Source organism: Malus domestica, chromosome 07 (genome assembly GCF_042453785.1).
Source record: "Malus domestica chromosome 07, GDT2T_hap1".
In the NCBI taxonomy this organism is placed as follows: Eukaryota; Viridiplantae; Streptophyta; class Magnoliopsida; order Rosales; family Rosaceae; genus Malus; species Malus domestica.
The window spans coordinates 10,123,046-10,137,350 of NC_091667.1; the positions used below are offsets into that span (position 1 = coordinate 10,123,046).

General features: G+C 36.2%; 1 protein-coding gene and 1 long non-coding RNA gene across 2 annotated transcripts; both read right to left on the reverse strand.

Annotated features, from left to right (window-relative positions):
* Positions 1–2,479: 2,479 nt before the first annotated feature.
* LOC114826004 (uncharacterized) lies at positions 2,480–3,510 on the reverse strand. Its single transcript, XR_011582692.1, has 3 exons — positions 3,402–3,510; positions 2,823–3,320; positions 2,480–2,695 (listed from the first exon to the last, which is right to left on the reverse strand). It is a non-coding gene; the product is annotated as an uncharacterized lncRNA (long non-coding RNA).
* A 130-nt stretch (positions 3,511–3,640) lies between these two features.
* LOC103412072 (cytochrome c oxidase-assembly factor COX23, mitochondrial-like) lies at positions 3,641–6,376 on the reverse strand (the record flags this gene model as incomplete). The annotated part of the gene is made up of 4 exons (XM_029104859.2): positions 3,641–3,801; positions 4,038–4,394; positions 4,682–4,758; positions 6,250–6,376. Coding segments are annotated over 3 exons (252 nt in total), but the record flags the coding sequence as incomplete, so codon positions are not given.
* Positions 6,377–14,305: the final 7,929 nt, after the last annotated feature.

The window sequence follows — 14,305 nt, forward strand, 5'->3', positions numbered from 1 at the left end:
TGGGGAAGCTTTCGGTTTGTCCTTCATGATTTCTTACGGCAGTCTTTGCTCCTTCATACATATCCTTTATAGCTTGGATATATGTTACTCGTACTCCTTTCTTCTCTAAAATCCTCCAAAGAATGTCTCTTGGGACCCTATCATACGCTTTTTCCAAATCTATAAAGACCATGTGTAAATCCTTTTTCCCATCTCTATATCTTTCCATCAATCTTCGTAAGAGATAGATTGCCTTCATGGTTGAGCGCCCTGGCATGAACCCGAATTGGTTGTCCGAAACCCGTGTATCTTGCCTCAATCTATGCTCAATGACTCTCTCCCAGAGCTTCATTGTATGACTCATTAGCTTAATACCCCTATAGTTCATGCAATTTTGTACCTCGCCCTTATTCTTGTAGATAGGCACCAAAGTGCTCTTTCACCACTCATTTGGCATCTTCTTCGTTTTCAAAATCCTATTGAAAAGGTCAGTGAGCCATGCTACACCTATCTCTCCCAAGACTTTCCACACTTCGATCGGTATATCGTCTGGGCCTACTGCTTTTCTATGTTTCATCTTCTTCAAAACTACAACCACTTCTTCCTTCCTGATTCGACGATAAAATGAGTAGTTTCTACACTCTTCTGAGTTACTCAACTCCCCTAGAGAAGTACTCCTTTCATGTCCTTCATTGAAAAGGTTATGAAAATAACCTCTCCATCTATCTTTGACCGCGTTCTCTGTAACAAGAACCTTTCCATCCTCATCCTTGATGCACCTGACGTGGTTTAGGTCCCTTGTCTTCTTTTCCCTTGCTCTAGCTAGTTTATAGATATCCAACTCTCCTTCTTTGGTATCTAGTCGCTTATACATATCGTCATAAGCCGCTAACTTAGCTTCTCTCACAGCTTTCTTCGCCTCTTACTTCGCTCTTCTATACCTTTCACCATTTTCATCGGTCATATCCTTGTATAAGACTTTACAACATTCCTTCTTAGCCTTCACATTTCTTTGTACCTCCTCATTCCACCACCAAGATTCCTTTTGGTGTGGAGCAAAGCCCTTGGACTCTCCTAATACCTCTTTTGCTACTTTTCGGATACAACTAGCCATGGAATCCCACCTTTGGCTAGCTTCCCCCTCTCTATCCCACACACACTGGGTGATTACTTTCTCTTTGAAAATGACTTGTTTTTCTCCTTTTAGATTCCACCATCTAGTCCTTGGGGACTTCCAAGTCCTGTTTTTTTTTCTCACTCTTTTGATATGTACATCCATCACCAACAATCGATGTTGATTAGCCAAGCTCTCTCCCAGTATAACTTTGCAATCCTTACAAGTTATACGATCCCCTTTCCTCATTAGAAGAAAATCTATTTGTGTTTTTGACGACCCACTCTTGTAGGTGATCACATGTTCTTCTCTCTTCTTAAAGAATGTGTTGGCTAAGAAGAGATCATATACCATTGCAAAATCCAAGATAGCTTCCCCATCCTCGTTTCTCTCCCCAAAACCATGGCCCCCATGATAACCTCCATAGTTGCCTGTCTCCTCGCCCACGTGTCCATTTAAATCTCCTCCTATAAATAACTTCTCCGTCTGAGCAATTCCTTGCACCAAGTCTCCAAGGTCTTCCCAAAATTTCTCCTTCGAACTCGTATCCAGCCCTACTTGAGGTACGTACACACTAATCACATTGATCAGTTCTTGTCCTATTACAATCTTGATTGCCATGATTCTATCTCCTACCCTCTTGACATCAACAACATCTTGTGTCAAGATCTTGTCCACGATGATGCCAACACCGTTTCTCGTTCTATTTGTGCCCGAATACCAAAGTTTAAACCCTGAGTTTTCTAGATCCTTTGCCTTAAGACCAACCCACTTAGTTTCTTTTAGGCACATAATATTTATCCTTCTCCTCACCATAACTTCCACTACTTCCATAGATTTTCCCGTTAAGGTTCCTATATTCCACGCTCCTAAACGCATTCTACTCTCTTGAACTCTACCCTTCTGTCCTAGCTTCTTCACCCTCCCCCGTCTAATAGGATCAAACTACTTCTTTTGTGTGTCATGTGTAAAGTTGATAAGAGCATATGCTCCCAAACAACTTTGATTGGAGTCGTTCGAAAAGAAGTTTCTATGGCCCCCTTGCTCATTTAACACTGCTTCTGGGTGCCGATGGAGATACAGCGACCCTTGCTCACTTATCACTGTGCTCTGGCCACACAGCGCGCCACTTACGGGTGACGCCCTAGCTTTAACGCGATTTCGTTCTGAATTCATTTTCATAAAGATTCGACGTAACTGAGAAGTGCCGACTGTCGACTACCTGACTCCCTCCCCCTCCTCCTTTATCCGGGCTTGGGACCGGCAATGTAAGATAAACTTACACATGCGGAGTTTGTTGCCTACCAAAGACAATAGAGAAATTTGGAGATTAGAGAAAGAAGTTGAGTCAATGATTTTAAAGCTGGTAAAACAACGCGTCGAAGCTTCGAATGAGAAAGATTTGCTGCAAATGATTCTAGAGGGCGCCAAAAGTTCTGCTGATTACAATGACCTATCACACAATAAGTTCATTGTTGATAACTGCAAGACTTTATTCTTTGCTGGCCATGAGACCATTGCCAGTACTGCGTCATGGAGCTTCATGTTACTAGCTGCACATCCAGATTGGCAAGCTCGTGTTCATGATGAGGTGCTTGAAATCTGCGGAGATAAACCGGTAAACAATGAGATGCTTCGAAAAATGAAAGTGATATGTCACCAAACAGATTACATCTCTTACAATTTTAGATAGTGCATTCCAAAATACACAAGGAAATGAGAGCCTTACCGTCTTGCATTTTTGTGCAGCTAAAAATGGTGATTCAGGAGGTACTGCGTCTTTGTGCACCGGCAGTCTTTGTAACAAGAGAGGCCCTTGAAACTGTCACACTCAAAAACATTGTGATTCCAAAGGGGGTGCAACTTCAAATACAAGTCCCCTTTTTACACCAGAACCCAGATTTATGGGGGCCGAACGCACATAAGTTCAACCCAGAAAGATTTGCCAACGGAATTATGGCGGCTTGCCAGTCTCCACAAGCTTACATGCCATTTGGAAATGGTCCTCGTATCTCTGTTGGCCGACACTGGGCGATGACAGAACTTAAGGTGATGCTTGCTTTGATTCTGTCAAAGTTCAGTTTCTCCCTCTCGCCAACATACCGGCATTCGCCAGTTTATACCATGGTCGTTGAGCCTGAGCATGGCATAATTCCCCACGCAACGAGAGTGTGACTCTATGAAGTTCGAGAAGCTTTTGGGCTCATATGTTTGATGTCTTCTGTGCCTGAAAAATAATGTTTCATATGCTGGATTTCTTGTGTCCAACTCATGCTTCTCCATGATTATAAAGGTTTGCATAAATTACCATCCATTACTAGCAAATATTGTGACGCACTATTCTGTTTTTCTTTATTGAGGTGAAATGATAGCGGTTTTATTAGAATGTAAAACTTCAACGAGGCACTAATCTGCACAACATATAAGAAATTTTCTCACCATAATGTCAAGTATCAAATAGCCGGAAAGACAACGTTACCCTATATATAGCTGTGTATATATAGAAAAGAGTTATCATGGCAGCCTGTAAGAATGTTTATGCTACTATACTACGAATTCAAACCATTGATTCCGTCAATTATTGCCCGAACATGATCCCCGTACAGCAGGGAATAATACACAGGTAAGCTACTCAATGAAACGTGGAACAAGTGGCCGAACAAAAATACACGCGAATTCACAAATCAGATTTGGCTACAATGATCAAGCTTTTTTTTTTTTTTTTTATTTCTTTTCTTGTGAAACGGTGACGAGTGATTTAGATTGTCTGCAAACAATGTTAGACTTGGTTTTCACTTCAAGTCTGGACAGTTGGTGTTTATTGTGTAGTATCTCATCTTCATTGCAGAGTTTTCACAAGAAAAGAAATAAAGGTCGTACCCAGTGCACAAGGCTCCCGCTTTAGACCCTGCATAAAGCGGGAGCCTTGTGCACTGGGTACGACCTTTATTTCTTTTCTTGTGAAAACTCTGCAATGAAGATGAGATACTACACAATAAACACCAACTGTCCAGACTTGAAGTGAAAACCAAGTCTAACATTGTTTGCAGACAATCTAAATCACTCGTCACCGTTTCACTAATGGCACAAAATGAAAAGCAAATTCTGAGCTTCTAAATAACAAAGAATTGGGCCAGTTCATTCATTTGTCTCGGTATCAAGTATAGCACTCTATAAATCTAATGCCACTCCTAATGAGCTCAAAAATAACTTTTGCGCCTTATGATACGAGCGGAAGATCCCAAAAAGAGTTTCAAGAGAAAAGTGACCTAGTCTTGTTGCGCTCCAATCGAGCTAACCTCTGTTGCAACAAAAAAACATAAACCATATAAGAAACAAGCAGTGTACCAACATAAACAGATGATGCCTTCTGTCTTCAGAATGTTGGTGAGTATGTTGGCAAACAATAAGATTATTGAAATATATAATAACCAATTAGATTTATTTCTCGTCACAAAGAACCTCATAGGCATGATGGAAAACAATTATTTAACGATTCAAGCACTGAGATAGGATGTCCAGTCTTTAATTCCGAAGGACAATAAACAATAGACTACAGAGGAATTAAGTATCTAAAAGCGTCAATACCTCCTTTTTCTTGCACTCTTTGTACATATCAAAATGTTCTTGGCATTTGATCTTGTCCGAGTTATTTTCTTCCAGACCTGCAAGGTTTACAAAAGAAATGAATACTTCAAATAATTGAACTTTATTTTGAGTGTGCAAAACTAAGTAAAACTCATCAACAACATAATTAATAAACTGGTTCCAACCCTCACTAACATCTTTCCATCCCAATGCGTGTCCTTAAGACTTAAGTGCACGTCTGTGTACAGCTACCAGCTAAAAACTAAGAAGTATAGCTCTCTCCGTCATTATCCGATAAAATAAAATGGGAACTTGCTGTACTTATATCATCGCATACCCTTCAGTACTACCACGGGATAAAGGAGCTAGATATTGGACCTAGACATCAAAACTAACCAAGAAAGAAATCGACTAGAGGGAAGTAAAAAAAAATGTCAAAAACAGAGAAGATGGATAACTTAAAACAATAAAATGTAATTGACAAAACGTAAGTTAAATACCGCGTGGAGGATTAAGAGAAGAAAGCTATCTTAATCCAAAAATAGTTAATAATGTATGCTTCCATGGTGTCCAATAAAACAAAAGTTAAATACCGCGTGGATGAAATATCCTGTGGAAAATTTGTTAATGAAGTTGGTCTTAGAAATGCCTGGCCAAAAGGCTAATACTGGTACACGCAATATAAGCTCGAGAATGAGACATCATGTCAGTTGGTACGATGAGCCAACTCTAATAATAGCCCTTAGCTAGCAACTAGCAACTATCAACATTAAGAATAACCTTACAAAGAGACCAGAATACCAGAGTGGACGGGATGCAATTAGAAGAGCTTACTGGAAAACCGCATCAACCTAATTATCGACCCTAATCTTCATTCCTAAATTCTCCAATCTAACCATCAATCCAGTTCAAAATAGCGTTTCAAAAAATATGGTGGCAAAATTTTACAGTTCCACTTAATCCAGTGGGCACACCGAATTTAAGAATTTTCTCCACTTCGGCAGTTGTACAAACCAAATGATTCACCACTAGACTTGTCAAGCAATGCAGTTGTTAAAAATGCATATGCAAACTGGGATAAGATATATATAATATAGATAATTCATCTAAACTAATCATGGGTATTTCTGTGCTCTCGAATTTATAAAATATTCATAATTCTAACACCTTTATACAATTTTCCACCAAAAGAAATTTAAGTGTCTGACCAAAATAACCTTTCAAGTGTTAAATTTTATGCTGCAACTTTCTACATGAATTGCAAACTAAACCCAGATTTACTGTCACAAATAAAAATATAAACTTTTGAAACAAACTCCGCAAAACTTCACAAACCCTAACTCGCAAATCGGATACCATAAACAAATTTGGGCCTCAAAACTCAATATTAAGCTTTAATTAACAACCCCCATCCCAATTATTATTTCATTTGAGGATAATTGGAGTTTAAAACAAAGTTAACTGATAATAATTGGGGGTAATCAAGAAAAGTTAACAAAAAGGTTAAATTTGAGAAAAAAACGGAAGTAAAACGGAAGAAAACAATGAAAGGGTTGGAAGTAGCATACACTTTAAAGAGGCGGTGTACTGAGGATAACACTGAGAATCGGAGATTCTAGCAGCGCTTGGATACGGCGGTGTTGACGCTCCCGATGCCCTTGCTGTTTCTTGTTCTACTCTGTGTGTCTGTCTCCCTCAATTAAGTTCATTTACAATTTACCCCTCTTGTGATTCACTTTACCCCTCTTGTAATTCACTTTTTGAAGCCCTTCATCTTTTCATATTTCCCCTTGAGCCATCTAAATTATTTAATCAAACTTTTTTTTTTTTGATACTTTGGATGCGGTCCTTAATCATTAACATTATTTAACTAAAATCTTAATGGTTTTCAAAGTTTGATCAAAGTTCATTGACTTTATACACCTGATTATATTACTAATAATATTTTTATTTTTATAGTTTTGACATTAATTGTTTGGTATTTTATGAGATTTATAATCCTATAAATTTAAAGTCCCTCATTGTAATACTATTAGAAACGGTTACAATAAAAAAAATTCAAACATTTTGATTGAATAAAATGATAAAAACTATGTAACAATAAGAAATAATAAATGGCAAAAGAATGTATCCATAGTGTAAAAAAAATTGGTACATTTTACAAAAAAAAAAATGATACATTTCACATATAACAAAGTGGTACATTAATAAAGAAGAATGGGTACAATATAAATAAATTAGGGTACAAATAAAAGATTAGAAATTATGAATACAAATGAATTTTTAAAAAATATGGGCGCTAAAAGAAATTAATATATGGGTACAAATTAAAACTAAAAAGAAAATACTACAAATTAAAAAAAAATGTTGCAAATTAAAAGTGGGTACAAACTAAAAACATAAATATAGGATACAAAGTTTAGCCATAAAACATAAATATACCATATGTAATTTTTCTATCATTGATTAAATATACAAATGTCAATTGACGGTAAACACATGGGTACAAATACAAATAAAACTTTAAAAAATATGGGTACAAAAAGAAATTAATATATGGGTACAAATTAAAAATGAAAAGAAAAGTGGTACAAATTAAAAAAGGTTTGCGAATTAAAAATAGGTACAAACTATAGATAAAAATATATGATAAAAAAAATATAGATGTACTAATTGTAACATTTTTAACACTAAAGGAATATATTTAAAAATAAAAAAATTTTATTATTCAAATAATTAATGATGTTATTAATACCCAAGGACCTTAATCAAAAATTGAAAATGAATAGGTTTTAATCAATGTAGTAGCAAAATGAAGGATGTGAACCTAATTTCTCATTTTTTTAAAAAATAAATACATGTCTTCAAATATTATTGGGTTAGCAAACTAGATATTGCCTGATCAGTACCAAGTACAAGTATTATTCTATTTGTTGTAAAATCGACGGTACGTGTGCAATTGAATAAATGAAATAAGACACAATATTTATGAGGTTCGTCTATAGTCAGTGTAACTAGAGTACGTCATCGGAGCATCAATGATGCTTTCATTGAGAGTCTAGAATACTAGGAGTATAAAGATAACTCTTTCTATTCTCTCATATCTACTTCCTCTCTTCTTCATCTCTTTAATGTTGTTTTCTCTTCTTACACTTTGGCCTTCCTTATATAGGCAAATGGATAGGCAAGATGTTAAATTAAAACTTACCACACTCACTTAATGTCTTCACCTACTACACCCACTAAGCATTTACCTACTACATAGTGGACATCCATATTTACCATGCATTTTTACAATACTCCTCCTTGGATGGCCATATGTAAACATTGGCTGTCTCGTTAAGATCTTGATCTATTTCGAATACTCCCCCTAATGAATATCTCCCCCTGATTTCAAATTCTTTAGGTTGTTGCATGTCAATGCAATACTTGAACTTTTGTGGGCTCATCATTGATCTTTCTGCTTCGGTCTCTTGCATAGTAAAAGTGGTGCGCAACCTTTACCTTCGAATGATCCTTCAAAACATCGATTATCAGCGACTCATCCATGCTAGCATCTTCAGTGTAAAGAGCCAACATCATATCAACTATTCTAAGGTATTTGCTAAGGAAATCTGAGATCTAACAACAGTTAAAGATGACTACTCGAGAGCAATGCAAGGTAAGCAATCAAGGAAATGTCTCAGTCAGTCAGTTCCTGACTGGAAGTTTGATTTCAGGTTCCGACTGATTGCTTTCTTTCTCCTTGTCTTGCATATAAGAGCAATGGCAAAGAAAAGACAGGGAAAAAGCATGATATGAGATACTTTGCTTTCAACCCTGATGATATGAGATATTTTTGCTCTTGAAGAAAACAGTAGAAGGTTTTGATACTGATGCAAAACTTCTCGATAAAAACTATTTTCTTGTTGAGGAAATGAGTTAAGCATTTTGAGGACTTGGTTGAAGAGGTATTCTCGGAGAGGAAGAAAACTGAGTATTTTGAGATGCTTCATTAAAAATGCACTCTCAGGGAGGATGAAAAGTTAGGTATTCTTGCAAGTCTGCCTTACCATAGAGGACGGAGGTCGACATATATAGGAATTTAAGAAAGTAATGGTGTTGTTTATTTACGCTTGTTGGCAACAGTAGCATAATTGGAACTGTAAAATTCGCGCGTTTCAACTTTTTCAGAGATCTTTGACAAAGTTGCCCTTGATATTCGAAAAGCGGTGCCTCTTCGATTTTTGAACAAGTGACCATGTTACCTCTTCTTTTATAAAGGCATCAATTGTGTTCAAAATGCACGCTTGAAAAGTTACTGCCTGTAGAAATTTCCCTTTTTGCATTTCTAAGATTTCAATTTATCTGACCTCCTTTTCCTTTATCATTTCTGAAAATGGCTTGCCCATCTGACCGTCATTTCAATTTGAATGTTGTGGAAGATGCAAACATGTCTCCTTAAAACAATATATGGCACACATCCTTCTTATCCTCTAATGGTCCTCTTACAGTTGGGGACTCTGTGATGAAGAATGACATAACCACTAGAGTGGTAGCTAGGAATCTTCTAACTCCTAAGGATAACAAGATACTTTCAAAATGATCCGATGAATTAGCTATTCAGGACTCTCTTGCTTTCAGTGTTCAGTCTGTAAAACTCTATATCCAATGTGGGCCAACGTATACTTGCTCGAACTCGCCAAGCACAAAAATAGAGAGTTGCAAATGCTTGCAAATAATTACGTAACGAGCATGAAAAGAAAGCTTAACCAGCTGCAGTAATCCGAAAGTCGGATTCAAAGTGACCATCAGAGGTTTGTGGCTTTATTCCAAAGGCACCAATTGCCTTCGTCGTCTGGAGTTTTACCAAGTATTGAGGCTCCAAATAATCAACGTCTGGTGCCTTTTCTTTCTGGAGTTCTGCCAAGTACTGAGGCGTCACATGATCAATCTCCAGTGCCTCCCCCTTATAGGGTTCTGCCAAGTACTTGAGGCTTCACATGATCTGTCTCCAATGCCTCATCCTTCTGGGGTTCTGCCAAGTAATGTATGTATAAAAATTTCCTCCCTTATGCCTGAAAACTTTTATTCCAGCTTGTTAGATATAAAAACCCATGGAAACTTCTGGTTTTATAATCAATAAATAAATGAGGAAACGATGAAATATTCTAGTTCTAAGAATATAAATCAATGAACCTTTTAACGGATAAGAATAATGTTATGCTAAATACAATAAAGCATATACTTCACTAAGATGTGGTACTTCCGGACCAATTATCAATTTATCTTTTCCCTCACGGAGATAAATGACCCTTCTTAGTGTCTAGATATTGGCTAATCATTTGAGTATTCAACTTATATTCTTCAATTCATATGGTTATTTAATATCATAAACATCATGGATAAGATTTGTGTTGGCATATTGTTCGATTTGCAGCTTGTGAAAATATTTCTTTCAACACTTTATAATCTTTCTAGACTCTTCAAGAGTTCCAATCTAATATCATCAACTCTTGCACGAGATTTTAGTTTTCTGCAACAATATCATAATGAAAGTACTCACTAAGGCAATTTATAACATCCATTGGTATTGAGTACATAATTTATGCTTACTTCCAGCAATTTGAATCCTTCAGGGATTTTCTACACTTCATGACACATTTTCCTTTAGAATTTATATAGAGCAATTTGCTTCCATATATACTTGAGGGAATTTACTTATGGAGATATGATGTGGGCATCTCACAACCCTTCATATATAATTCCTCATTCATATGAACTCGTTTACAAGAGTATAATTTCAGGTTTCAATTAGTAACCTTGTGTCATATCATGTGAGTGTATTTCACTGTATTACAAATGCCCATATGTAACCTCCTTAGTTCAACATCTTTTGGCTATTTGTATTATATACAAATATATAGGTCCATTTTTCCACGTTCTTACAAAATTGTAATGGAATTGCCTTTTTCCATTTTTGGCCAATAATTTTTCCTTTCGTCGACGAAAAAAAGAATGGGACTTAATATTAACACAGCTCATTGATGAATTTAGTAGCTGCTTGTAAAAACCAAAATTACCATTTGTTATCATCAATCTGTTATCTCATATTCTCATGTGCATGTGCATGCATAAAAAGCTTTTCATTTCTTTGGATATCCATTGCCTCTTCAAGGGCATTACACTATCTCTTCCAGGATATTTGTAGTTTGGAGAATGCGGATCATAACCTTCTCTTGAGCATTATAGAGCTTGGATTTTAATCTTTACTTCCGGGAGTTGAGTCGTTGGAACTTATACGTCTATCATGCTTGATGCATGAGGCATCAACATTCCCATGTCCACGGATTTTCCTTTTTAGGGCATGTATCCATGCGGCGACTATTATGCTTCCAGCATGCAACAGTTATGCTTCGAGAATGCAATAGTTTAGTAGTGCCATATTCTTCTTCTTTCGAATGACTGAATCTTTTGAGTATAAGGGTCTGTCACGCTTCAAGCGTGCAACAGATAAATCATTTGCTACCACATTGTTTTGTCCAACAGGGACATAAATTCTTGCAGGCACATCTACAGCTAGTATATGTGATTTTATCACTTTCGTTGCATCATTAAATGCATCTGGCATTTGATTAGTGGTACTTTGAAGATGAACAATTGTTCTCACTTCATTTTCACATTTATTGGTCGTGAATCAAAATAAGACAAAGTGGGTACATCCCACAACAATTCTCGTCGTTCTTCTGGAATGGTCTTTTATTCTCGTCGTTCTTCTGACGGCGGGAAAAACTGTCTTATCAAAATGACAATCCGCAAACTGAGCAGTAAACATATCCCCAGTCAATGGTTCCAAATATTGAATGATAGATAGTAAATCAAATCCAACATAAATTCCCAGTTTGAGTTGAGGCCTCATTTTAGTACGTTGTGACAGCACAATAGGCACATAGATAACATAACCAAAAACTCATAAATGTGTAATGTTTGGTTGGTGCCCTAACGTGAGTTGTACTAAGAAGTATTGATGGTTGGCAACAAGTCTCAACCGAACTAATATTGCATCATGTAAAATGGCATGTCCCCATGTAGAAAATGGCAATTTTGTTTTCATGAGCAAAGCATGTGTAATCAATTTCTTCCGCTTAATAAAATGCTTCTGCTAAACCATTTTGAGTATAGACATGAGGAACATGGTATTCAACATCAATGCCCAGTGACATGCAATAATCATCAAAACTTTGAGATGTAAACTCTCCGGCAAATATACATGGATTATATCATCATTTACAATAATCAAGGAACTTCTGGTCCTTATTTAATAGTCTTTAGACTGAGACTCTTATGGCCTTTATTACAATTAAGTTGTGGCATTGCGGCACTTTAAACTTACGGTACTTATCAAGGAACTTCATGTTCAATCTTGAGGATCAAGGGACTTCATGCCTGATCTTTTGTATGATGATGATCAAAGAAATTCTTGTTCGATCTTTTTACATGATGGAACTTCGGGTCCAATCATTTTATAAGATGAGGATCAAGAAACTACAAGTTCTGATCTGATCAAGGAACTTCAGGTCCTGTATGTACTCATCATAACAAAAGAAGTACAATAAATAAATTAAAGCAATAGGTGGTAATTCCAGCCATGGTAAATAAATTGCTTTTAAGCAAATAAAGCTTGTGACAAGGGCTTTAATTCAGTACCATTCACATAAATAAATCAAAATGTAAAGCAAAGGGTGATAATTCTACACACTATAAGTAAATTGCTTTTAAGTAAATGGAACTTGTGAAAGGGATTTAAACTAGCACCATTCACATAAATAAAGCAATAATAGAAAAGGGTGATGATTAAGTTTCCATCATTTTTTTCTTCTCTTTTTCTTTGTATGCCACTTCTTTTTGTTTCATCCCTTTTATTTTACTTTATTTTTACAACTCTAAGTCTTTTTAGTTACCCAAGAAGTGATAGTAACAATGAGTCTTAATTTGTGTTCCTCCTTCGGTGAGTTTTGAAAAAATTGAAACGGTTCCCATAAGTTTTGGAGTCAAGAGTAGTGTCTGCAACTTATGACAAGATCAAACCGTTAGATTTAGCTCAAATTTTAGTATGATATGGATAGGAGGATACAAAACAACTTTTGTGAAGAAACAATTCCAATCTGAGCTACCAAAAATGGAGTTTTGGTACTCATAAGGTGGCTGTCTAGTTTTCTACAGAAATGGAAACTGGTTTGGTGTTTCAGACATCTGTGACAATCGTACCGTTGGAATTTTCTAAAATTTGATATATTATAGGTACTGGGCTGATGAACAACTTTCAAGAAGAAATTATTTCAACCTAAGGTCAGCAAGTTGGAGTTTAGAGGCTGTTTATATGGCTGTCAGATTTTCTACAGATTTTGAGTCTGTACCATTTTGCTTCTGCAAAGGATGATATACAATCATACAACAAGATATATAGTTGCTTCAAGAAAATCAGTAGTACAGAGATTTGAAGATGAAATAAAAATATTTTCTTATTTGTGAGATTCCAGCTGACAGAGGTGAGAAGTAGGTAGTGCTTCACCGAATTTGTGACGTTATGCTTTCCACTGACACGAGAGCTTTTCGTGCTGCTAACATGTTGTAAAATTGGCAGTATGTGTCCAATGAAATAAATAAATAAGACACAATATTTACAAGGTTCCTCTATAGTCAATGTGATTGGAGTACGTCATCGGGACATTAGTGATGCTTTCATTAAAAGTCTGGAATAATAAGAGTATAAAGATAACTCTCTCTCTATTATCTCATCTCTTCTTACTCACTTCGATATTGTTTCCTCTTCTTACACTTTGGCCTTCCTTATATAGGCAAATGGATAGGAAAAATGTTAAATCAAAACCTACCACACTCACTTAATGCATTCACCTACTACACCCATTAAGCATTTACCTCCTACACCCACTAAGCCTTTACCTACTACATAGTGGACATCCATATTTACCATGCATTTTTACAACACTATTGAAAAAAGAAATATCATGAGATTATTAAGGTACATTTGTTTCACCGGACTATCTCGGAATATGAAATAAAAATATTTTCTTATCTGTGAGATTCCAGCTAACAGAGGTGAGAGGTAGGTAGTGCTTCACCGAATTTGTGACATTGTGCTTTCCACTGACACAAGAGCTTTTCGTGCTGCTAACATGTTGTAAAATTGGCAGTATGTGTCCAGTGAAATAAATAAATAAGACACAATATTTACAAGGTTCCTCTATAGTCAATGTGATTGGAGTACGTCATCGGGACATTAGTGATGCTTTCATTAAAAGTCTGGAATAATAAGAGTTTAAAGATAACTCTCTCGATTATCTCATCTCTTCTTACTCTCTTCGATATTGTTTCCTCTTCTTACACTTTGGCCTTCCTTATATAGGCAAATGGATAGGAAAAATGTTAAATCAAAACCTACCACACTCACTTAATGCATTCACCTACTACACCCATTAAGCATTTACCTCATACACCCACTAAGCCTTTACCTACTACATAGTGGACATCCATATTTACCATGCATTTTTACAACACTATTGAAAAAAGAAATATCATGAGATTATTAAGGTACATTTGTTTCATCAGACTATCTCGGACTGA